Raw genomic sequence first — 26,689 nt, 5'->3', positions numbered from 1 at the left:
TACCAGCGGCTGGCCATGTGTGGTGCTGGAATTACTATTATCTTTTAGTAATAACTTATACTCAGAATGTATGAAAAAGCAAAAGTAGCAAACTTACTCACAAGCATTCATTACTCCAAAGTATAAGTTACCTTTGTGAATCTGCCAATATGTACCCATTGGGGACTGGTGAAATTTCAAGGTCGGAGTGTGGACCACTTCTGTTCTCCTATAGAGACATACGGTGACTAAAGAGTAGACATATTTCTATGATGAGACTGAATAGTGCTAATTTTACAGTGCCTCATTAAGACCTATTAAATTATGTTTTCCTATTTGACTAGTTCAACGATGAAGGGGGTATGAAATTCTAATTCACTGAAGTATGTTGTGATACATTGGGAGTGGATTGATGGAATGAGAATGTGAAAATAGGAAATAGGAAGGAAAGTGATATGATTGATCGTTCAGGGGTGCAATGCACTGAAAATGTCACATAGGCAAGGATTGTTAACAGAATATATATACATATATATATATATATACATATATATATATATATATATATATACACACACACACACACACATCTTTGCTGAGTATGATATGTCCTATTTTTTGGATTTACATTGTTTTGAAGGGAAACATTAAAGTACTTTGATTCAGACTTTCATTTTACATTGTATAACAAAATGTACACAATTACTTTTCGAACCAGGGATGTGATATTCCTGTTGCTTTAAATTCATCAACACACCTTTGATCTGTTTATGTAACACTGTTTCTATCAATACTATTTGCAATTAATATTTCTGATTGAAATGTAATATACCAAACTTACATCTGGAAGCTTCATGATGAAGTTGTATGCATTTGCTTCTTTGGCAGCTTGAATAATTTCTTCATCAGTTACATCATTGCGACCATATCTTATATTGTTTCTAATTGTTGTCCCGAACAAGACTGGTTCCTGGCTTACAACACCTATGAGTTTTCTGTAATGTCTCACATTAAGGGATCTTATATCATGCCCATCCACTGTGATCTACAGAGGAATTCAAAATACACAGGAATAATGAAAACATCATTTATCTCTATACTGTTATCATAGTTAACTGTTTAAGAATGACATAAAGACATTTCAAACGGAAACTATTTCCTGAGCCAATACATGACCGCTGCCTATCTGCAATGAATGGCAAAAGCAAGCCTTCCTAACATAAAATCTGAAAGAGGGGTGCCTTACACTCTATTGAAGGGCTAATACTCCTCTGGCAAGATCCATTTAACTCCTCCTACCCTATCTGCATTGTGCAGCAGCCTCTAAAGAGGCTGCTAGGCAAAAAGACAACTAACCGATTTGAACCACAGGAGATTCCACACAGAAAATATGTATGTTACAGGAATGCAATGTACAGGCAGACAATTTATCATCTCACATAACTGCCTTAAGTGTGAAAGATAACTGGACTCTAATGTCACCATAGTTCATTTGAGCCCCAGATCCTTAAATGCTGTGAATCCGGTTCTGATTCTATTTTTCAAATGTTCTATACATTAAATGCCACATTACATTTTATATATGAGTGGATATTTTGCTTCATGCATTAGAGTACTACACATTATGATCCGTTGAGGCATATCCATCTGAAACTAGCAATTCCTCTATCTGTACTTTTGGCACCTGTGAAAGAACATGCACCTAGGCATTTGTCTTGCAATAGGGAAAATTATGGCAATTTGAAAATTAAAATCCTTATCGCAGATGTAGTGCTGAGCAGGAGCAGCTTACTCTTTGAATGCAGGAATAAGTCAGGAGGATGGCAAGTTTAAGTCAAACCTCTCAAAGCAAAATCTTTACATATCAGCCCACAAAAGGTGCATGCTTCCACAAAAAATATTAGTTCCAGGGTGTCAGAACAAGATAAAAATATCAACTCTATGTTTCATTTCTGATATCGAAACAAAAGTATCAAAAGAGATGGACCCGTACAATTGTCTGATTTACAGTAGTAGTAGCAGCACCGTCCCTACCAGTAGATAATAGTGGAAGGTGTATTGGGCTTGTACGGTTCTGTGATACAAACACAGGTTTTGAAGGCAATGCAGTTTCCTATGCATATAGTATGTTACACAAGAAGATAATAGCAATGGGGCTTGGGGCAAATTCAGTGCAATGCAGGAGATTAAACTGGTACAACGTTAGGACACTTGATAGTTTGGGTAATGATAAATCCTGTTAATAGTACATGAATATCTTAAAAGCAGTGACAAGGAGTCTGATGAGCTCTGGTATGTCACAGTTGATGTAAAAGCATTACTTCTATGCAAAATGCTAAGATCAGGAATAACAGAGTGGGCAAAGGGATCAACAATGGTTTATATTTTGCTATGGTCTGTAGTCGTGAAAATGCTGAAAACATGCAAATACACTTTTAACAGTATTGTGAAAGGATGAATTTGAGTTTTCCAGAAAACAATGTAAAAAAGCATGCATTGGTGATTTTAAGTGACACACCCAGTAGGGTGGCTCTGCTGAGAGACGATACAGTTTTCACCAGCTACAAATCCACATAGATCACATTACCCTCTTTATTTTTTGTTTAATTCTGGGGTATTTGAAAGACATCAACAGAATAAAATCAGGAAATCACAGTGAAACGAGTAGAGTGGGTCTGCTTGTACAAGTCACTACCAGATTACATAAGGCGGGCAGTCAGGGATACCAGTGTAAAGGGACACCCTTCAAATATAGAGAATTTGTAAGGTGAATCAAAGTTTTATTAAAGTAAAGTGTGAATCAGGCATGTTAAATGCAAGGCACAAGCCATACCAATAGCCACTTCAGATATCATTAGGAATTTCCACCACCTCCCAATCCCAATCCAACACTTTACCTATCTATGTGCCTTTGCAGAAACACCTGTGGAGTACCAGACTTCAATTGAATTCTCCTCCATAAGGGGTGGGCAGATAAAAGCCTCTGAAAATCTTTAAGACAGTGCCTACTGGCCACAATTTCAGTTCTTGTTGCCAATCTGAATAGGCCTGAGGCAGATGTACTAACCAACAACCTCAACAGCAATATATAAAATGGAAGCAAGAAGCAGGCCACAACACTGTCATGCCTATAGCAGCATCTTTCCAGAATTCACAAGTTCTTTGAAAAGGGTGAGCTTTTCTTGCCTGCTGACTCACAGTTAACTTTGTCACTTTATTACTAGTCAACTATTACAATGTATATATCAGAACTCTGAGACCCAGAGACTATTACTCTTAAATCATGTTTTTTTTTATTTACTGAAAATACTGCCTATGTATCTGTTCACATGACAGAGCACAAGAAATAGAGTGAGAAAAAAAGGAAATGTCAAGAAAAGCTAGATGACACAGCAAATAAGAAAAAATAAAATTTCACTCTTTATTCTAAGGAGAAAAGTACTGTTGAAAAGATTCATATGATATATCTGCTTGAAGTCTAATACATTTGAATATTACTGCTGAAGTCATAAAAACCTTCAAACTTAGCCAGAAGTTGGCAATATATGATAACGGTTCTACATTCCTGACAGTGGCACTATCTCTGCTTAAAAATATTAGACTTGGAAGGTCACTTACAGTTTAGCCAAATGTGACCCCATTAAGAAGAGGTAGAACTGCTGGTTTTGAACTACTTGAGCATCAAACAGCTTAGCCTCTGCTGGCTCTGTCCTTACAAATTCTTGATTTGGTGCCCTGTACGTATGTGGTGTAAGTAGCACCAGGTCACAGCGACAGTGCCCAAACCAAGTTAGGGTGGATCACCTGCCAAATATTTCTTTTACTTCTGGAAAGGTCTGCCATGCAAGATATGGAAGAACTGGGAAGGAGATAAAAAAAAGAATCCCGGACGCTCAGACAAATCTACCCTGTGTCAGGCACTTTTCTATTTTAGCGGTTCAGAGATGTTGAGCAAGCAGTGAAAAATAGGATGTCATTTATAAGCAAAATAGTACTGATTAAGTCTAGTCAAATAATAACTTTTACAAAAGTGATAATAAATCTTCTCACTGTGCCCTCTTGTGGATCATATAGTCTCTGCAGCAGCTGAACCGTTGTACTTTTTCCGCATCCACTGCTTCCAACCAATGCCACTGTTTGTCCACTTTGAATCTTCAAATCAAGCCCTTTTAAAACCTTGAAAGAATAAATATTAGATGAGAAATACTCCATTAGAGGCACTAAACAAGACTCATTTGAAACAAACAGTTTTTGAGTATTTTGAAAATTTGTTAGGTCTTTGGCAAATGTAGCCCTACATGATTTAGTAAATGTAATGTTGGAGAAAGCAGTGCCTTGTGTACATTTAATTTTGTTCAGATTATTTAAGTCAAACCCCGCTGTTGTTATTATTGGTTATTTTTCCTGTACGTTCTTCTGCTATGGAAGAATGGGCAACACAAGTGTGATTTGATCTTGCTTTTAATTGGCAAAGAGCCTAAATAGTTTACAGCATAACTCCTAGCAGATGTGGTGGGGTTCCTTAGAATTGTGCAGCCCTTCTAGAACTATACCAATAGGCTATGGGCTCAGTAGCTTTTTATACATGCCTTTAAAAAATGATAGTTCCTTGATTTTAATTGTCCAAAATCTAATTTTCCTAGACTGAATAAATGCAGAGATAAAGGGGATTTGACGTCCTTGGCGTTAAAAATATTCTGATAGAATATTCCAATTGATTTATGCCACGGCTGGTTATCACCTCAATAGAACATACAATATATCTATTATACTGTAAGTGTGAGAATGGATGATTGTGTACCTGAGTTTGTATGCATGTGTGTGTATCAGTATAATTTCACTACTAAACGTACCGTGGGGCAGAGCCGGGCCAGTTTTTTCAATAAACCAGCTGAAGGATGTCTATCTTTTGAAGGTACTTACATTATTTTTTTCTGGATTATTATTTAACTCTGTTTGCAGTCAGTAATTGTACTACCTCCCCAAAAGTATGAAAATCTAGCAGTCACTATAGCTGCACTGATGACAATGGATTTGCACCCAGTTTCACACACAGATATTATGTTCAAGAACCCATCTGCCATTCTCAGATGTTATGTAGACGTATTCACTGCCATGTGTAAGAGCAGTGAAACTATTTCTTAGGAAACAAAATTATTTCTTAAAAACTCTAAGACAAACTATTTTTTTTTTTTATATTTCTACCGATCTATTTAACTTTTCCACAAGGTTGCAGGTAGGTACCCTCACACTGTCACCTTTAAATGTTTTATGTACAGGTCATGAAAATGGTCCAGTGTATGGGAAATATTCCTTTGAAAATGTGTGTCCAAAGACAAATCACCAAATTCTGTTTCCCTTAGAATGGAATACACAGTGACTGATAAGAGGCAAACTCATCAGGCCACGAGCCATTAACCAGATGTTATTGATGGTTTAGCATACATACCTTATGTTCAGAACTGTATGAAGAGACAGTAGTACATGCTGAGTAGAAGGGGAAGATTTTGTTCACTCACCAGTCATGATTTGTTCTAGCTTTTATGCAGTTATTAAAGGCATTATTTTTGTGAAAGGAGCCAATGATGTGATAGATTAAGGCCTAACGGTTTCTATATTAGCTGTCCCATTTAAAAATATTTGCTTCCAATTGGATGGACGTTCCAGAGTGTACATGTTAAAAAGTATGCCTCTGGTCTAATTAAAAAGGTGGAATTGTCCATAACCAAGGAGAGATGCTCAATGGAGAAAAAAGCTAAATATCCCTGCCACTATGTGAGTATCAGGAAAAAGTGCACAGGGACTGACTGAGCAGGACACTTTACTTTATGATAATGGTTGCAATCAGTTATGTGTATGGAGATGACCTTGCTACTCTACATCGCCCTTTCCCCACTCTCCTTTTCATGCAGTTTTTTTTATAGAAAATTTTATATGAAGTCAGTGTGCTAATCTGTACTGTTAAAATTGCTAGGCTTTGAAAATATTAAAAAGTACAATGTATAAAGAGTTGAAAAATGAAAAAAGCATTTGGGGGGCAGTCAAACAAACACTGAGGTTTTTATAAGCTACAGCATTTTGCTGCCATTACAACTCACTTTTTTTCCTCTTTATAATGAGACTACATATAGTGGTGGAACTAAAGACATTCTGGCAACTCTTCAATCATAACAAATTTAATTAAGAACCACTGGAGTTTGAAGAAGACATCAAGCTAGTACTGGGTAATTTTGGACATGTCAGATGGCGACTTTAAGCTACCAGACTCCCTCTGGGGGGGAAAATTATGCCCCCGGGACAAGTACGAGCTAGATGGGAAGCATCAATGCGCACACTAAGGTTAGTTAAACATGACTCATTAAGGAGGAACCATCTCTGCACTCTGCACAGGTCTTTTTTTTCTCCCTGTAAGCTTTCTAAGATGAGGGGGGGGAGCAGTTAATTGTGCAAAAATGTGGTCTGCAAAGTGCGTCAGACATTCACATGTTTATGGAATGCCCAGAAGTGTACTATTTTGGGGAAAAAGTAAGCACAACAATTTCAAACATTGTGAAGCAAAGTATCTCAGCAAGTCTTCCATTAGTGATCTTTGGTTTATCAGAAGAAGGGGAAGTAAGCCGTAGAGAGACGAAGACAGTATTGGTCTTTGCAGTACTCTTGGCCAGGAGAGAAATCTGTCAGATATGGGTATCTGAATCCACCCTCATATATAGATTGGTTCAACGCCCTTATCCACACATCAAAGATGGACATGGTGGCGGAAACTTCAAATAAGAAAAAGAAAGAAAAAATATGGTCACGGTTGGTGGAATGGAGGGAAATTGGAGAGTAACACACTAATGGGGTGTGTTATTACGTTTGTGTCCAATGATTGGGGCCACACTACTCTCTTCCCCTCTGGTGGCAGATTTCTGTACCAGGGCTCATGTGAGAGAGATTCTAGCTCCCTGACATTAGTTATCTCTACATACAAGAGGGTGTGATCAGTTGGTACGGAGATGACTAGGAGCCAGAGGTATTTGAGGACTGTTAGAAATGGGGTATTTGGTTGGCAGTCAGGTTACCCCCTGTCCAAGCAAGGACCCTTACTCTAGTCGGGGTAAGTCACACCCAATCCAAATTATCTTGTGCCCACCCTCTGGTAGCTTGGCACTGAGCAATCAGGCTTAACTTAAAAGGCAATGTGCGAAGTATTTGTGCAATAAATCATGCAATAACACCTTAGAACACCACAAAAATACACCACACAGTGTTTAGAAAAATATATAATATTTATCTGATAAGATACAGGTCAAAAGGATTAAAATGTAATAAGTATATGTTGAGATATCACTGTAAAAATGATATAAAGTGTCTTTAGTCTCTTAAAAGCAATAAATGTCTCTTGCAAGCACAAAGTACCTGGTTTGCGTTCAAAATCTCCACAAGGAACCACAGAGGAGGAGATGCGTGTAAAACAGGGAGGTGTGCGTCGATTTCTCGGGCCGCACACGGCGATGCGTTGTTTATTTTTCATGCAGGAAAGGCTTTGCGGCGATTTCCGGTGCTCGGTCTTGGATCCTCTTCGGGTTGTGGGGTTTCCGGACGCCCTGGGGACGATGCATGGAATTCCCGCACTGACAGGACGAAGTCACAGGGGCTGCATCGATCCGGTGGGTGTTGCGTGAAAATTTGTGCCACACGGTAAGGGTTGTGTTGATTCCTCTTTAGAAGTCAGGCTGCGTCGTTTCGGCTTGGCTGTGCATCTATCCAGTGGCCCGTGCATTGAATTTCCGGTCGCTATGCTGGTGCTGCGTGAATTTTTACCGCAATGCAGGCTGTGCGTTGTTTTCTGCCAGATGTGCGTAGAATTCTGGAGGAATTAAGTCTTTTTGGTCCTGAGACTTCAGGGAACAGGTGGCAAGCTCTATCCGAGCCCCTGGAGAGCACTTCTCAGAACAGCCAGAGATTAGCAAGGCAGCAGGGCAAAAGCAAGGCAGCAGTCCTTCACAGAAAGCAGTCAAGTGAGTCCTTTCAGCAGCCAGGCAGTTCTTCTTGGAAGGTTCTGGTTCAGGTTCTCTTCTCCAGAGAGTTTCTGTAAGGTAGAGTGTCTACCTCAGAAGTGTCTAAGTTGGTATGGTCAGACACCCTGCTTAAATACCCAAATGTGCCTTTTAAGTGGGGGAGACTTCGAAGAGTGGCTTAGAAGCGCACAAGGTCCCCTTTAAGTTACATACCAGGGTCCCAGTAGGGGGTGTGGCAGTCCTTTGTGTGAGGGCAGGCTTTTGTCCTTTGACATTTAAGTGTCTGGTCCTCCACCCTCCCAGCCCAGGAAGACCCATTTAAAATGCAGATGTATGCAAGTGAGGCTGAGCATCCTGTGTTTGGGATTTGTCTGAGTGAATGCACAAGGGAGCTGACAACTGAACCTAGCCAGACGTAGATTGTATGGCACAGAATGATTTAAGTCCAGACAAATGCTCACTTTATAAAAGTGGCATTTCTAAAGTATTAATATTAAATCCAACTTCACCAGTCAGCAGGATTTTGTATTGTAATTCTGGCCATACTAAATATGACCTTCCTACTCCCTTTCAGATCAGCAGCTACCACTCAAACAGTATATGAGGGAAGCCCTAATGTTAGCCTATGAAAGGAGCAGGCCTCACAGCAGTGCAAAAACAAATGTAGGAGTTTTACACTACCAGGACATAAAGAACACTCATGTTCGTGTCCTGCCTTTTACCCACATAACACCCTGTCCTATAGGCTACCTAGGGCCTACCTTAGGGGTGACTTATATGTAGAAAAAGGGGAATTTAAAGCTCAGCAAGTACCTTTAAATGCCAAGTCAAAGTGGCAGTGAAACTGCATACACAGGCACTGCAGGGCAGGCCTGAGACATGGTTAGGGGGCTACTTATGTGGGTGGCACAACCAGTGCTGAAGCCCACTAGTAGCATTTAATTTACAGGCCCTGGGCACATGCAGTGCACTTGACTAGGGACTAACAAGTAAATTAAATAAGCCAATTGGGTATGAGCCAATGACACCATGTTTTAAGGAGAGAGCATATGCACTTTAGCACTGATTAGCAGTGGTAAAGTGTGCAGAGTCCTGAAGCCAGCAAAAATGAGGTCAGAAAAAGAGGAGAAAGACAAAAAGTTTGGGTGTGACCCTGCAGAAAGGCCATTTCCAACAAGGACAACAAAAAATCATAACAATTTAGTCCATTGTGGTACACTTGTCTCCAAGTTAGCATTATTTGTGCTCCCATATTGACACATTTATAACTCTGGTATTTTCATCTCTGGCATAAGATAACATTCTATGGTATACAAAATGCTGAATGCCCTGCCACCTTTCTACTAGGTCTATTGGATTCAAAGTCTCTGAGGCGTACAAGCTTCTCCACTACACTTGCACAAAATCTCTTAAGTACCATGTCCTTGCCATTGTAAATTGATTATAGTCCATCCCAAATCCCTGTCTAGCCCCACTGAATTAACAGCAAAGCTAACACACTACACACTGATCTGCAATGGGACATAGGGCCTCATTACGACCCTGGCGGTCATAGACCGCCAGGGTGGAGGCCGGATGAAGCACCGCCAACAGGCTGGCGGTGCTTCACCAGGTATTCCGACCGCGGCTGTGAAGCCGCGGTCGCCCAGCCGGGTCCGGCGGTTTCCCGCCAGATTTCCCCCGGCTGGGGGAATCCTCCATGGCCATGGGGATTCCGACCCCCTTCCCGCCAGCCTGTTCATGGCGGTTTACACCGCCAGGAAGAGGCTGGCGGGAACGGGTGTCGTGGGGCCCCTGGGAGCCCCTGCACTGCCCATGCCACTGGCATGGGCAGTGCAGGGGCCCCCTAACAGGGCCCTATAATGATTTTCAGTGTCTGCTTTGCAGACACTGAAAATCGCGACGGGGGCCACTGCACCCGTCGCACCCCTGCAAATCCGCCGGCTCCATTCGGAGCCGGCTTCCTCTTTGCAGGGGCTTTCCCGCTGGGCCGGCGGGCGATCTTCTTGAATGACCCCCATAATCTTCGTTTTAGATCACCTTTCACTTAAACAAGCTTCTTTGAGTGTGTACTGCCTTGGGGGGTACCATACACCATTAATGCATCACAAGCTATTTCGCAGTTGGGAAATTACACAGTGCAAGAACCATGGCTAACCCTACTATGCACTAAGTCCATGCCATCAAATTGCTGAACATTCTTTCTGTACTGTGCTCATTCTAATCTTGACAGAGGATAAGAGCGTTCACTAAAAAATGCCTCCCCTTCCAAACTGCCAGCTCAATAAGCTTGCTCTCAGAGAAGTTCCATCCAGAGTGTAGTGTACATTGGGAAACCTTGCCTTTTGGTAGTGCTCCTCATTGTACTACACTGGTTTAGAAGTATAGGGCCCGATTCATTTAATAAAGTAGGGAATTTACCCTACGACTGGAGTAAAATGTGCGGAGGTCATAGTGTACTCCAGGAGTATGCAAGAGAAGATGTGACAGTTGAAATTTCCGAAGAAAAGTTCCAGAATTAGTTTACGATTTTGAGGTTATTCGTATTCAAAAGCAATTTTGCATACTTAAATCTACCATATGTATATGTACAACTAATATGCCGCAATGCTACTGCATATGCAATCTTTTCAAACATTAACATTTACTTATTTTTTAACATGGAAAGACTTCCATGTTTCTGTAAGTACATCCGGTCAGGCGGGCATTCCTGGCCTGGAACCACAACTCACCAATAAGAAAAATGTGTTCATAATATTAAACCATAGTAGTGCAATATCATGAAAGTACAAATATATTTAAGAGAGTAAATTTACGTTTTGAAAATATGAACCATACCTTTGCATCTGCGAATTGAAGTAGTTGTACAACTTAGTGCAAAGTAGATGTGCACATTCGTTTGTAAATAGAGACTACAGCGTATAACATGTTTGTTCAACATTGGTTCATATGATCTGAAACCATGCCAGGTGTTCTGGATATCCACGTGCGATTATTGTTCATATAATAGATCTAAATGGGGATCGTTTATATGATAGGTGGCTGCACCAAATGTTGCACTTTGTATATCTTTAGTTTGCTGCTCGAATGCATTTTTTATTCTCATCTCACTCTTTTGTGGTTTTCTGATTCCTACAAAAACTTCAGGATTATGTGCATGATACTGTGCACTCTATGCTAGCCATAGTGTAATTTACTTATGGCAGTACAGGTCTATGCTGCACAGTTTATTTTTACCAGACACGAAGGGTAAGTTGATAAGAGTTCGCTTATGTTCTTTTCACATCAAACAAAGCCTGACGAGAACAAAAAAGGTCAATGATGATAGGCTTTGTTCATGGCTTGCCCATGAGATGTTTTTTATTGAAATGCTGTGGAAATAGTACTCAATGGTCAACTCGCAATAATTTACATTGACAGATGCCTCCTAGTGGACCCTCTATTTTTGGATGCATGTTGTACTATTATTTTTTGTCAAGGACGTGGATTTTTTGATGGATAAAGTAGCAGGTTCACTCGGCACATCCCTTGCTCAGGACTTGAGTTTCACATTCAGAGTTGGGACACCGTAGATGTATTCTCTATACTCCACCTTACCACCAACATCTTTACAGCAGGTTATAGTCTACTGCAGTTCATCAACACCAATCTAAATGGCTAGCTGGCACAAGCAGAGCACAATACAAACTATGCAACCAGCACTGAAACCCACATATGGCACAGTCCACCCCTGTTATGCATAGATAATCATCCAACATATCCCTTTTTGCACCCAGTGCTTGCCAAACACCATCTAATAACCTCCCAAATGCTGGTGATCACCCCGAAGGTTCCATTCCTTTCAACTGCTTCGATATCTGCTCTAGCCTGCTCTTCATTCCAAATCCAGAGGCTCCTGTCACCTCTTTGAGTTAAAAAAAAAATCTAAAAATTCACCTTCTCACTTATTAATATCCAGGAATGTGGCATTACTGCCCCTGAACCCAAACCCACTGCCGATACATTACTGGCCTTCACAGCAGCTGCCGTATAAATTTGTAAACATCAGTAAATATATTAACTTATTCGTGTGATATGCTGTAGGAGTCTAGGATTCATCACTTAACCTTCAACTCTCATCAGCCACCACAGCTGTGATGTTAAGTGCCAATTCCTTCCCATTATCAGGAACTCATTCATACTTTTGTGCAGATGGATAAAATACCAGAAGAGGAGATTTTTTTCCAGGTAATACCTAATATGTGCTAATTACGATGACAAGTGCTTTGCGGTATAAAACGTCAATCAGTTCATTGTATTTTTACCTGGACATCTGGTCTGGATGGATAACTAAACCACACATTTTTAAATTCTGCTGTTCCTTGTACTTTATCAAGTTTGTGTCCATCTTCCGAAAAACTGTTAATCGAAGGTTTCTATGAAACAAATAAAAACAATCATGAGAAAAGTGTTTAGCTGAAGGTCCTAACTGGAGACAAGAAGAAGCAGATAAATGATATGTGTACAGAAATTGCAAGCTGTCTTAACTAAAGAAATTTTAATTGGAATACTTTGAGGACATTCAAATACCACTAAGTTATACATTCATGTAGGCAGAAACACAAGTTCAAAGCAAAGACAACACTCTTCCCACCTCATACACATATGGTGTAGAGCGTTCTCCGGCATGGAAAAGCGTGTCAGTGCTCCACATAGGTATAGTAAGCACTATACAAATACTATAATACAAATACTATAATACAATACAGTACAATAAACAGATGGGTAAGATGAGAGCATCTGTGGTAAATCGCTCAAAATCTAAAAGACCTAAATGTGATAAGCCAGAGATTGGTACATGTGCTTTAATCAATTTGGTGGGTGGCTATCATATGTATTATGCCCATGGAATACAAGATACTATTCATGTGTGAGCAGAAGTACAACTATACAATACTCACAAATTAGAGGGAAGTATGCAATTTCACACAAAAAAGTTCATGCATGTGATCAATTTCCACAAAAACCCAGACCAGGAGCCGCGAAGAAGCTCCTCGTGTCTTAATTACAGGTCAGCCTTGTGGGCCCTTCATTCTACTGGCTTTCCAGAAATTGAGGGGACTCCGCCTGAGGAAAGGCCAGTGTTTTATGAAAGGACTGCAGTTTGTCAGGAAGACAGGGAAGAGATCAAGTGGAGGCTGGAATACATTGAGGCCTCTGCAGCAACCAGGCAATGTTTTAGACTGCCCAGACTGAATGAACAAAACAGATGCTAACATGTTAGTTTGAAGAAAAAGTAATGGTAATATTTCTACCATTAGAATGCAGTTGATGTGATCTGCATTTCTAGATAAATTGTGTCAGCTGTCTTGCAAGCTTGCTTGTGATATGAAGCCTAGCTCAAAGCAGTGTAACCACCAGTATTTTATTGAAAATAGGAAATTTGTGGATGATATGTTACATTAATCACCTGAGCAGCACAAGATCCAGACTTCTTGCAGTTGCTGTCAAGCACGTTGGCATCATGGCCTCAACATGGACATTTCTGTGCAGGTGGAATTTCTTGTAAGCAAACTGAATATTGTGGTGTACTGGAATTTCTGATACCTTCTGTTTTCCAGCAACTGGTGGGATGTTCCAAACACCAATTATCAGACGGGGCCCTTGAGAGGAGACCTGTTTGCCATGAAACTTAATGCCCAGCTTCCAAAGCTATTCAATGTGAGATAAGACACGATAGTAGAGGCAGTGAGTATATTTATAGAGGACTGGTGAAATGCACTAAACTATGCTTCCCTTTTAACAATGATAACGACAATGACAGGAGTTCTGCTTGTTCCTTTGGGGAATACTCATCCATTTGTCTTTGATAGTTCCCTCGGGTTGGTGGCATGGAAGATTACCAGAGATTACAAATGTGAGGCCTTTAAAAAAAAGTTGCTTTGCTTATCCATAATGAAACTCATTTTTAATCAATTTAGATATTGTAGCAGAAAAATCTTGCAACTGGTTTACTCATACAAAGAATTCTCAAAAGAAGATGAAAATCATCTGTCTGGAATCTTTCAAAAGAGCTCCACTGAATCCAGTACCAACATATATGTGAAAAACATATTTTTAATGTTTTGGAAGCTGCATCAGCATATAATGGTGAATCATTTCTATAATCATATTTTAGGAAATTAAACAAAGAGTGATAGTTGAAAAAAGTGATCCTCAAGTGAGAAAAGAGCCACCACACCATAAAGCAACGAAGAAATTGCATGTAGTTCTGTGATCTTTGGTGTATCTCACAAGTTATAAATTGTGCTTGTCAGTACATTGATTGATAATTCAAAACATAATCGAAGAGGTCTTGTTTAATTAACATGTTGACGGCGTTTCAACCCTCATGCTTGATACTAGGGTTTTATCAAGACAAAAAAAAACCTGGGGAACGGCGATTTTTAAAGCCTCAGCTGGATGTTGAATATTGGTATCACTGTCTGACCCAGATTGGTGCTTTTTCACCTTAACATAAGAGCTGGGTAGACTGGCAGCATCTTCCCACAGTGGGGAACACTGTATTTTCTTAATTCTGAGGTCTGAATATACAGATTTGTCTGTCACAATATCTAAATTGATTGAAAATAAGTTTCACGTGGATATGTGTTTTGTGATCCTCATACCCATGTTCACGTGGACATTCTGGGTTGCTCTTGTATTTGTTTAGTTGATTATCCATAAGACCTCGCCCGTAGGATTAATTAAAAAGATCAACTAGAGCCTGTAGACCCAGTTGGTGTTTTTAAAGGAGTCTCTTATGGCATTTTCTATTTCCAAAGATTTAAAGACAATCAAAAATGGAATCAACAAAAAGCAGACTGTCTCCGCTCACAGAATAACAGAATGCCAATACACATTCAAACATATCATATTCCCCAACTCATGAAGGGTACTTAGAGGAGTAGGAGGATCTCATGAAGCCAAATTTAGAGCATATTTTTAATTTTAATTTCTATCTCAGCTTGCGCAACTAGGTTTGGCATGTAGGATGATTTATTTTTCCATTCGCCTATTTTGGCAGGGCTCTTATCTGTGGATAATAATCGGGAGAGATAGCATCCTCTGATTTTCAAGCAACCTAAGCCAGTAAGGTTTACTTATAATGAAGTTCCTTCTTCAAAGGAACTGGCAGCTAAGCAGGTTCTCATATTGTGCATCATTTCATATAGGAGAGATTGCAATGTAGAGGCACTGGCTTTGTCCGGATGCATGTTTACCCTGGAAGGAGTAACTTTCACCGGTTCAAGAAGAATAAACTAATACCCATTTCTACCTAGCCTTCCTGGACAATTCAAGTGTGCGTGTGATAAATATCCTAGAGTGTAAGAACAAGTGACAAAGGAATTATGACCTGAAGGTGCTTTATGATTACTTATTTTCATCAGGAAACGTTTTTTTCCAGTTTCCTCATCCACTCTAGCTAGATGAGGTAAATGGGTTATACAAGAGACAGACACTTCAATTTTCGGTCACACAGAGAGAGAGGGGCAATGGCCTTGGTTGTTTTTCTGGTGGAGGGAGATTGAAGGATATGATGCATTGTGAGCACTGGTCAATTGACTCAACAGTTCAGAAGATTTATTTTGAGTCTGTAGTGCCTTTGTAGAAGAGCAGGTTTTGACGTTGCACAACCTTCACCTCCAATCCTAACAGAGAATGAAAACACCTGAGCTATTATAAGGATTTTAGATTCAACTAAGTACATGGAGGCAAGGATTATCCATCCAAGCACAAACAGTAATTAAGTGAATCCTGCCCTTGGAGAGATTAATGTAATAAAAAATATATATGTTAAAGTTATTGCTTAATAATGTCTAGATTGTATCTTAGATGATGACTGGTGCATATTAATGTGAACTTTTATGGGCTAGGAATGGATTAAACAAAGGATTAGAGCAGTGGTGCCCAACCTTTTGACTTCTGTGGAATCCCACTTTATCATTACTGGAGGCCGGGGACCCCAAATGAATCTTTATTTGATTCCTAGAGCACCCCACTGAGTCATTACTGAAAGCTTGGGACCTCATCTATTAATAATATTTAATTTTCTAAGCTGTTGCGAACCCCCTGAGGAGGCTTCGCGGACCCCCAGGGGTCCCCGGACCATAGGTTGGGAACCACTGGATTAGAATATGAAGTGGACTTAGGTGCTGATGAAATTCATTATCTTTGAAACAAACAAAAAAAATAACCTGTATTGGACATAGTTCTTTTTTAACTGTAAACCAGGATGTTGGGTCATGCGATTATGATATAAGTTTGTGTTTGTCACATTTGCCAGGAATCATGCAGAACGTAAATTAGTTATACGCTTTGGTTCTTGTTGCTGAGTTAAAGTGAGCAGCATATTTCTTGCACCAATTACTTTAATGGTTCTGTACACTCCTTCTCTACAACTATGTTTTTTAATGCTGTTCAATCCATGTGCGTTCTGGGACTGATTGTTAGTGTCTAATTATGTAATGATTCTAGTTGGTACTTTTTATCAGTAGAACTAAGTTTTTTTTTTCTGCTGAACACACATGGCCATGTCAAGGTGTATCAATATATTTAATTTTACTCACTAGTTACTGGCATTAATTCCTACCTGTAATAAAGCAATAAAGACACGCAGTTCAGTCCTTCCCAGTTTTGTAAGCCATGAAGTCTCAAATCTTGAATACTCAATGCATTTGCTCTCTTTTGCCAGTGAATGGTATTTTGAATGATAAATAATGTAAACAGAAGTGAACATAAATACAAACTACATCAGAACAATGACAAGTGAAAGCAGCAGTAAGGACAATGTAAACTAACAGACAAACAGTACCTGATCTATAATCTTGTAAATGTTGTACGCGGCACCTCTTGCAACAGAGAAGGCTTCAAAATGAGGCGAAGCTTGGCCAATGCAATAACTACTGTAGCTAACACTAAAAAAAATCTGAAAATAGAGGTTTAAAATAAATCAAGAGTAAATGAAAGAAAGCAATGCATTGTTTTGCTACAAATGTAATAGCATACTGTAAAATACAGAATTCCTGTTTGACAAGGATATATTTTCAGTGTAAAATACAAACTCTCAAAACAAACAATAAATCATTTAAATTTAAACAAAAATTCCTATTTGACAAGGATTTCATTTTAGCTTAGTATAGTAGTAAATCTAATAATTTCAAAATATCTTGCATGGGGCGTGGCTACACCGGAAAATATGGCGGACATTCGAAGCCCTCGCTCTGCACCGTTCCAGCTTCACTAATAAGTACCCACAATCCTGTGGGCCACAGGAGACAGGATCCTTCCCCTGGAAGGCCCAGCAGAGTTATTGCCAGCGTGCTGTGCGGCCTGCACTGGGATGGCCTGCAGGATCGTGGCTAACATTAAGGGTAGCAGAGGTTCAGCCTGGTGATGCAGTGCCAAGCTGCTGCCTGGAGCGTCAAAGGCAGGATCGCTGGTATGAGCTTGACCTCGTGACCTAGTATCTCGGCACCGGACGATGCATATGGGTCTGTGGATCCCGAAAGCCTGCAACGGCCGAACCGAAGTATGAGAAGAGACAAGGCCCCATTAAGCTGCACAGGGCCCTGCTTGGCTAGCGTTGGCATGTTACTTGTGGAAGAGGGAGGCAGCAGGGAGCCATATTGGATGAGCTGAGAGCACAGTCTTTCAGGCACCTGGAACTTGAGGTGTGGCTCCCTGGAGTGATGTGGCACTAATTCTTGTCTCTGGGCGGTGAAATACACTGGTGGACCATTAGGCCTGAAGGACGCAAAACAGGCAGACCACTCTCCTGGACGGGTTGGGTCCCTGCTTGGCCCATGCTGTGGACTCCCCTTGGCACTGGGATGGAGGGAGTGTCTGGACTGAGGAATGGGGAGGGCCTCTCTAAGCGAAACCACCACATGTGGAACCCCAAATACGCCTCTTCAGCAGATGGGGGGAGTACATGATGCCCCGCCACATCCTACATCTGTCTGGACCTGCAACTGGACTATGTGTATAGGCCGCCTACTGGGAGATTGACCTGGGCTCCTTGTGCGATTTTCGGCTGCAGGGCAACTGTGCTAGAACTGGTGGAGATACTCTGGCACCTAACGACGACCCTGGCGTAGACTATGCCACTGCTGTAAAACCTCCCCTCCCCTGGCATAAACCATATAGGAGTTGGTGTGTGACTCTGTGTTCCCTGGAGTCATGACAGGAGACTGTGCACCTGTGGTGGAGGGGCGTGTGGTCTGGCACAGACTTGGCGATGAGAACTGACCCACAGTACACAAACGATAAACCTGCTGGGGAGGGGGTCTCCTTACCCACTGGGTTGGGTGTTTTTTCTCTTGGAGGCCCTGCTGAACGCTCTGGTAACTTAAAGCAATGGGCAGAACCAAGCCCAGGGAGGGTAGCTCAACAAAGAAGACCCAGGGGACCACAAAGGCAGAGGAGCCACCACTGGGACCTTACATGTAGCACATGACACTTGCCCTGCAACTCACTCTGGACAAGATACTGGCATTTATAGCAGACTCAAAACAAACTCTTCAGCAGCAGATAGGAGATGTGGTGACGGAAATGGGCCTACTAAGGGCTGACCATCACAAATTATTGGACAGGGTTAACACAGCAGAAGCAATTGTGGAAGAGATCCGACGGGTGCAAAGCTCCTTCAAACAAAAACTAGCTGCCCTGACAGACTGCGTTAAAATTTTCTAGCACAAAGCCAAAGATGCTGAGAAGCACAACCGGCATAACAATGTCTGGATTGTGGGATTGCCGGAGGGAGCAGAGGACAGTGGCATGATCGTCTTCATTGAGAGTTGGATGAAATTGGGGTGGCACCCTCTGACGTTACCCCTTTGTTCACCCTGGAGCGAGCACACAGGGCCCCAGCCAAACCTTCACCCCGGGACGACAACCATGTCTGATGGTGGCCAGGCTATTGCACTATAGGGATGGGGATACTCCAGAAAGTATGCATGGATGGAGCCTTCTGTATCGAGAATGAAGAAGTAACTATGTTCCCAGACTTTACTACTACAGTCCAGATTAGAACAGCTTCCTTTTGGAAGTGGAAATGATGTTGCAGGAGGATGGGGTGCGAGACTCCCTCTTATTCCCGGCTAAACTACAAGTGATACTCTGTGGTACGCAACACATCTTTCTGAACCCCTCTGAAACCTGGGACTGGCATGAACAACATTAATCTGAAAAGCCAGATGCAGCAGCAGCAAAGAGGGGTGGGGAGGTGGGCAGACTACAGCACTGGCCAAGGAGAACTCAACAAGACACAGCACATCATGAACCAGTACAGAAGTTGACAAGGGTGGAGACAGATGTGAACAGCGCAGCTGCACTACAAGCAGCCTGCGGGATAACTGGCAGAGGCCACACAATTCTGAGGATGGAGCACAGTCAGATGCCTGGTCTGAAGAGTCATTCTCTGATGCTACCACCACCAGTAAACTGAGTATGTCCCACAGACAGCGGAAGAATTGTTCTGATTCAGGACTCTTTGTGAGTAAGAGATCCGCATGATGGCTGGCTGTGTGGATGGAGAGGGATGGTGCTGCGCATTGATGGGTGGATATCCACCTGGCAGTGATGGGGAACCTGCACATTGAATTGGCCCAATGTTTTAACGGCTTTGACTGACCAGTTGTGGTGCTTGGATCTTATAGGGTGGCCCCCCCACTTCATAGTGATGAAGAGGTGGCTTTCTCACGCTCCTGACTGTGTTGTGTGTGTGGATGCTGTGGTCCATGCTGCAATGGGAGCTCTCTCTCTGAGATGATTGATACTGTAGCTGACCCAAGCTGACAGAGCGGACGAGGTGCCTGCACACTCTGATAGCATGTTTGATTTGCCCCTTACCTTTGTCCACGGATTTGTGGATAGCGGTAATACTTTGCATTTATAATTGCCATGTCTATGTTTGGGTGGCTAGCCTTTGCTGGGCTGCTCTGGCATTGGGGAGTAGGAATCTGTTAATTGTTTTTTGGGTCTTGTACATCCTAATGTCTGAGATTTGTCCACGTGGATGAGGAGTGCCCGAAATAGGAGGAATGAAGTGCAGGGCATACAAAGCTATCATGGCAGCACCACATGAAGAGTTTAAAGTAATGACGTGGAATACTGGACACATGGGGTTGGCTGATAAGCGTCACAAAGTCCACATGTTTTTGAAGTGCAGGGGCACCCATATCGCCTTACTTCAGGAGACACAACTTAGAAAATCTGGGGCACAGTGGCTAGAGCTGTGCTGGCGAGGGCAGGTACATGCTACAGAGTACTCTATGTTTGCAAGGGTGCGCTGATCTGGTTCAGGCCAGGGGCCCCCTTTAGGCGTTTGCTACTAACAAGGAGGGTAGACATATTCTGATCGATGGGAGGCTGGATGGCAAACAATTGGTGTTGGGCGCTCTCTCTATGCCCCAAATCAATATCAACTGGCTTTTTTCACCTGTCTGTCCACATGGCTGAGTACATACACAATGAGGGACATTCTTGTGGGGGTGATTTAATTGCATGGCAGTTACGGGCCTGGACCACTCCGCTGCACCTTTGCTGGGAGCCCCCTACTTGCAGGCTACCAAAGCTCTGGGATTAAAGATGTATGGAGGGTGCAGCATGGCCTACTCAAGGAATACTCCTTCTATTCTTCCCTTTAAACACTACATGTCTGGTTAAACAGATTTATTTGTACCAGTCGCTTGTGTCACCCTGTTTAACACTCGGAGTACCTCAGCCACACTATATCAGACCACAGTCCCCTATTGATACATCTGCAACTGGAGGAGGAGAGACCAGCAGTTCCCCTGTGGCATTTACATCCCAGTGCACTGGAATACCTGCAGGGATGGCCTCCACAAGGCTATATAAGCTTATTTTGAGTGCAACCAGGAAACCAAGTCAGACTGTCTTGTGGAATGGGAGGCAATTAAATTAGTAGTGCAGGGATATTGTCTGGGTGCCTCCGTGGGTATCAGGAGAGACCTTGAAGAGTATTTGACAAGCCTGGAAGACACTATTTAACAACTGGACAACTGTCTTGGTCTTGAACAGGATGTGGGGCTGCAGCTGTCAAGAGGCCAGAGAAAAGTAGAGTGTCCTTTTAGAGAAACTCTGATGCCATTGTTACAAGCAGAATGCAGCCAGAGCCCACGAGAGTGAGAGTATGACAAAGTGATTGCTGGTGTGGTTGATATGGCTAGAAAGTCAGGGTTCTCCGATTACCCAGGTGAGTTTGCAAGGTGGAGGCCTGGAATTCTCCAAGTCGCATATTAATAAGAACTTCTGGGACTATGGCCAGGTGAGTGGCAGATGGGATTGGTGTCTGTCAACCTGGAAAAGGCATTTGACATGGTGAACTGGTTGTACCTGGAGAAGGCATCATGCTTCAAGTGGGGGTTGGAACTTGCCTTGGTACGATGGGTGTGTCTGCTCTATACTAACAATACACATGGAGAGAGTATGAAGGAGAAAAAAGGAGACATTAGGGGGAACCACTCCGTACTCAACTCCCTAAATCACCAAAAAACACACTAAGGAGTACGGGGTTCTATTATATATCGAGGGATGGGTTCCGGTGGTACCAGTTTTGCCCAAGGTTTCCTCGTGGTCCTCTAGTGGAGGAAAGGGGGTCATTGTGAGCTAGGAGAGCAGTTAAAAGGGGAAAATAAGGGGGGATTTCCTTTACGGACTAGGTGGTCTCACACACTATATAGTATCATGCTTCATCATTTGACCACCTAGCCCCACCCAGGTAGGGTGAGAACTCATATGGGATTGGAAACACAATTGAGTGGCACTGGACATACTAAAAAAGCCCGTTTTGGAAGGGGGCTGGGCTAGCAGATTTTGAGACCTATTATCTAGCTGCCTAGCTGCAGTGGATTGCCAGGTGGCTGGATGGCAGAGCTTGGGCAATTTGGGGAGGAGTCCCACTAAGGGGCACTAGTAGTACGACTCTTGTGCCTGGTGTCTGGGAGAGGGAATGATAGCCTCTTGTCAGTGGCTCTCCGCTGTTGGTGGCAATGTGTGGGGCGTGCAAAATATTACCCTCTGTATGCCCTGGCCCTCCAGCTGGTGGGCCTGCTCCAGGGGCACCATCTTCCTTCTTTTTGGCAGCTCAAATGGTCGACTGGACAGAGGTGGGACTGACCACAGTGGGTGACTGCTATGAGGCATCCGCTCTGAAACCATTTGTAACTCTGAATAAGTCACATGGTTTACTACTGGGGCAGGTCCTCAATTACAGTGGAACAGATGGACCACAGACGCAAGTGGTTCTTCAGGTACTAATGTCCAGGGGAGAAGGGAGGCATTTAGCCAAATGGATGTATGGTGATATTAGAATGATGGGCAGGAAACCGCTGCATTCCCTGCGGGCCAAGTGGGAAGGGGAGCTGTAGCAAGAGCATAATTTGGTAAGAATGTTGGAATACCCACAGGGGGACTCCCTTAACACCCGTCTTAAATGTATACAATTCAATTATCTCCATCAAACATTCCTTACTCATAAGAATCTCACAGCTATTTATGGGGAGAACCAAGCGTTGTTTTTTATGTGCATCGGAAGGGACGGACTTCTGCCATATGATCTGGTCTTGCACACATATTCGGGAATTAAAGACATCAATAGTGCAGAGACTGATCAAGATTCTGCAGTGGGACATGATCTGCACTTTGCAAATGTGCTTACTGGGGTTCTTCCCTAGACCAAAGCCCAAGAAAGTGGGCAACCACTTCATTGACCTCGCACTACTGCTGGCGAGGTGGCAGATTGCCATGACATGGAAGTTGGCAGTGGGTCCAACAGTATCTTGTTTGGAATCCTGAGTGGCTTTGCGAAGGGAGGAATCAAGGGGGAGTAAGGAGACACCCCATTGCACACCTCTGGTCAGAGGTATTAGAAGTCTTCGAAAACCCAGACGAAAAGGGATTGCTCCCTCCTCCGATGCATCAGATTCGGTGACTGGTGGTGAGTTGCCCACCCGGCAGACTGCCCTATTGACCTGACAGGGCTACATGGGTGGGTGGGGAGCCCTCCGTGGGGGACTGTGGACCATTTTGTGAGTTGGCCTATATCTGGGGCACTTATCCTTTGGGATATGGGTACATGCTTTCTTCCTGAGCGTATGTTGGATGATCCCGGACTCGCCTCCTGACCTTAAATGTGACAAGCAAATGACCCACTGATTACTTAGACCCAATGTTTTAATTGTTAGATTATGGTTTAAAATATGTTCAGTGGAATATGGACCAGTGTATGTTGTAACAAGTGTATCCAGAAACAATGTCATATATGGAAGGCTGTGCCTTCAGAATCACCGTAAATTCTGCAAACTATGGAGCCCTGCATATGATTGTAATTGATGTGCACAGCTCTGATTTTGGATCCTCCATGGGCATGGTGTATCCTACTTTCTCAATGCTGATGACACTTGTATACTGTTGGATTTGTGAAAACCTAACAAATATATTTTCATTAAAAAAATGAACAATATCTTGCAGTACCTCAATAGTGACCACATATTAGAGGAATACAGTTCTCAGTTTATAAATTATATATTTGCAAACACGTTTAATAAAACATTTTGAAGCCAATTCACACAGCCACTTGCACGTGTTGGTTAAAGTTACCCGTGAAAATGGTTTGATTTGCATGTGCATATTCCCACACTGGAAATGGTCAGCCTTCTTGTCTGTTGTCTAATCCTTGACCCATCTTCTGGCTCTTGCAGTCTTCTCACTGTTCCAGTTAAATCTCAGCCTATTTAACTGATACTTCTCTGGTACCTAGTCGATCTTGAGCCTTCTTCATCACGGTCTTCAACAAGACAAAGATTTTCAACCATTGCCTTCATCCCAACTCTCCATGTTTCTTCATTCTGGCCCTACTACCCGGTGTCTCTGTACCAGCTAGTGCAATCATTCTTACTGGCAAGTTGGGAGTGTTCCATTCATGGCTGCTACTCACATCAGCTCATGGCAGCATTGTTATGTCAACATATGACAGAAAGCAGCACTATGCATGCACAGATTTATCCACCACTCTTTAATTTCAAATGAATGCCCCTATTTGCACACTGATATCCTGAGTGCCACTGACTCATTAATCCTCAGTTTATCTTGAGATGCGCACAGTCACTAAGTAATCTTAGCGTATATTCAGATTTACCCATTCAAATAGTAATCATTAGGACATATCCAGATTGCACCAACACAAACTAATCCTCAACAAATGTCCAGAATTACATTGAGAAATAATCAGTGCATGCTGATCTATCCACAAATATATCGATGGAGTAGGGGGAGGGGAGCACACAAAAGGGTGGATGAAAAGGGTACTGAGAACTGTTGAGGGTTGATACAAAAAAAAGGTGTCAAGAGATGCAGGGCATCAGAGGAGATAGGTCATGGGGAAGAAGTGCTAGAGAGGGACACCACATGGATGACAAGGCAGTAGAAGGCAAAGAATACTTGGCTAAAACTAGCAATCAGGCAACTTCAATCTTACAGCGAGAAGGAGAAAACTGCAACTCTCTGATGATACTGTTATATCCATCTGCATATATGTAACAGGCCATCAGGACCAGGTATGCATAGACAACAAGTATTTAATTCTGAGGTATCAAGTACCTTCCTCAGCTCCACTTTCCCATATTACAAAAACGTACCATACAACTACAGGAGTATTTTCATCCACTCTACAAGCCTATAGTCTGAAACTCTACCGATTATCTGTTAAGGCAGTCATGGTTGACCATATCTGAAGTGGCAGCTCCACCAAATGAAACAGATGATTATGTACAATTTGCTGTAGCTGGCTCAGATTGGGTCCACTGGCCTTAAAGGACATGGTTGCTGCTGCAGTGACACATGTCTGCCTTGCCATTACTAAGATGACTAAGAAACAGCACAGAAACGACAAAGACCACACTGCAGGCCAGGTACAGTACAATGTGTATCACGAGCTGTCAGCAAGTGAGGAGGTGTCATTTTTGAACGGTACACATATAGTGGTCTCATTCACTAGTGCCTCACATCATGAGATTTTTGCATGTGGGATATGCAAGATGAATGAAATTGTCTCTATAGAAGGTGGAAAGAGCATAAATGGGAAATGTAGCCAACATTGAGAGATATATTTGCAACTGTTATTTCCAGTGTAATGTAATGAACTTACCACAAGAACATCTCCAATACTATAACCAGAATTTCCAAGAATCAAGGTAGTTCCATACCAAAATCCAAGTCCATAACTTGCATATATAAAGAGATATACTAATCCAAGTGACACCTGAGAAGCAATCGACTTTTTTATGCCAATTGCTTTCGCTTCTCCCAAGTTACCAGTGTATCTGAAGACAAATAAAATTGTTGGATTTTAAAATGTATATTTTACTGAGTTTCACATTCATAAATGTGTTGCATTCTGAGTCAAAAACCTGTTAATTTCTTTTTGTTGTCCACCAAATGCCACCACAGTTCGGATTGCTGAAAGTACTTCCTCCGCAACAGCTCCTGCTTTTGCATAAGCAGAAAGTTCCTTACTTGTTAGCGAGATTAACATCTACAACAAAGAAAGAGAAAATCTCAAATGGGAAATTTGAAATTCAGTTCTAATTAATATGTTCACCAATCATTTTTATGAAAAAAATGTGGTCAGTAAGGGCTCGGTGTACAAAGAGACAGGTTCCAAATAATAGTAGCAAATTGCTTACCAACAGTTTTTTACCTGTCTGATTTTGCGATTTCACCTAGATTGCATCCTAAAATCTCCGGTTGCGGTGCGTCACGGAACAAACTGCCTAATGAATATTAATGTGGAAATTTACCATTTGCAACCCGCTGTGATTGAGTACAAAGAGAGGGGCGATGACATGCAAGGAACAGTAGGCCACTACCGTGGATTTGCATTCCTTAATGACATTTTGTGAATCAAAAATGACATTGTACACTTGGTCTCTATATTTCTAAGATGCAAACACGGTAAACTATAAAGTAACCTGAATCTATAGTGCAACGCATCTTAACAGAATGTATACAAATGCACTTCTAGCATAACCCTTCGAGGCTCTTTGAATAGAATATTGCAGAAGACAACTCCATTCCAAAAATAATTTAAGGTAGCATTCATTTTGGGGGCAATTTATGCGTTTATGTGACTGGTGGCTGTCAAAAAATCAAAGAATGAAAATCACTTGGACGTTAAATGTAAGGACTCTTCCGGAAATCACTTTCGCTACTCTGTTAGAGACAATTTCTTACTCATTCACTGTAAAAATTGATTGCACTTCCTGGTTTACAGAAAGAAATGTAAAAAAAAAAGGGTCTGGTCTCCAACCGCACTGGCCAAAACTGACCCACCATGTGTATGATAAACTCACAAAATAATATCCACGCATATTTAGGTCCCAATTTCAAGTGGGCCGGATGGGTGCGAGAAATTTACAGCTCATAGTAAATCACCACAGATTGCGATATTTATTGGGTGAGGTACATCGCTCCAATTCCAAGTTTCCCTGTGAAAATTAGGAATTACATATACAATTTGGTGCTTTACTTCTCCAAATAACGCAGGTAGGGGAATTCGCTCTGAAATTCAACAGGGAAAAGCTACAGGGGTGCAATCATTGCCCCACAACTCATAAAGCTGCAACCTCCGCACAAATAGGGGTCTGCGCAGGGAATGGGTTTTAATG

General features: G+C 42.1%; 1 protein-coding gene across 3 annotated transcripts in view; it reads right to left on the bottom strand.

Moving 5' to 3' along the window:
• The window catches only part of LOC138261913 (ATP-binding cassette sub-family B member 5-like), a 987,125-nt gene that overhangs the window by 296,846 nt on the left and 663,590 nt on the right, over positions 1-26,689 (bottom strand). For all 3 annotated transcript variants that reach the window (XM_069211477.1, XM_069211478.1, XM_069211476.1), the window contains 6 exons: positions 25,433-25,557; positions 25,171-25,345; positions 16,816-16,929; positions 12,287-12,397; positions 4,030-4,155; positions 821-1,024 (listed from right to left, as the gene is read on the bottom strand). In XM_069211477.1, coding sequence (XP_069067578.1) covers positions 821-1,024; positions 4,030-4,155; positions 12,287-12,397; positions 16,816-16,929; positions 25,171-25,345; positions 25,433-25,557 — 855 coding nt within the window. The remainder of the gene's footprint in view (positions 1-820; positions 1,025-4,029; positions 4,156-12,286; positions 12,398-16,815; positions 16,930-25,170; positions 25,346-25,432; positions 25,558-26,689) is intronic.

Source organism: Pleurodeles waltl, chromosome 10, assembly GCF_031143425.1.
Source record: "Pleurodeles waltl isolate 20211129_DDA chromosome 10, aPleWal1.hap1.20221129, whole genome shotgun sequence".
NCBI lineage: Eukaryota > Metazoa > Chordata > Amphibia > Caudata > Salamandridae > Pleurodeles > Pleurodeles waltl.
This window is presented reverse-complemented; position numbering and strand designations above follow the sequence as displayed.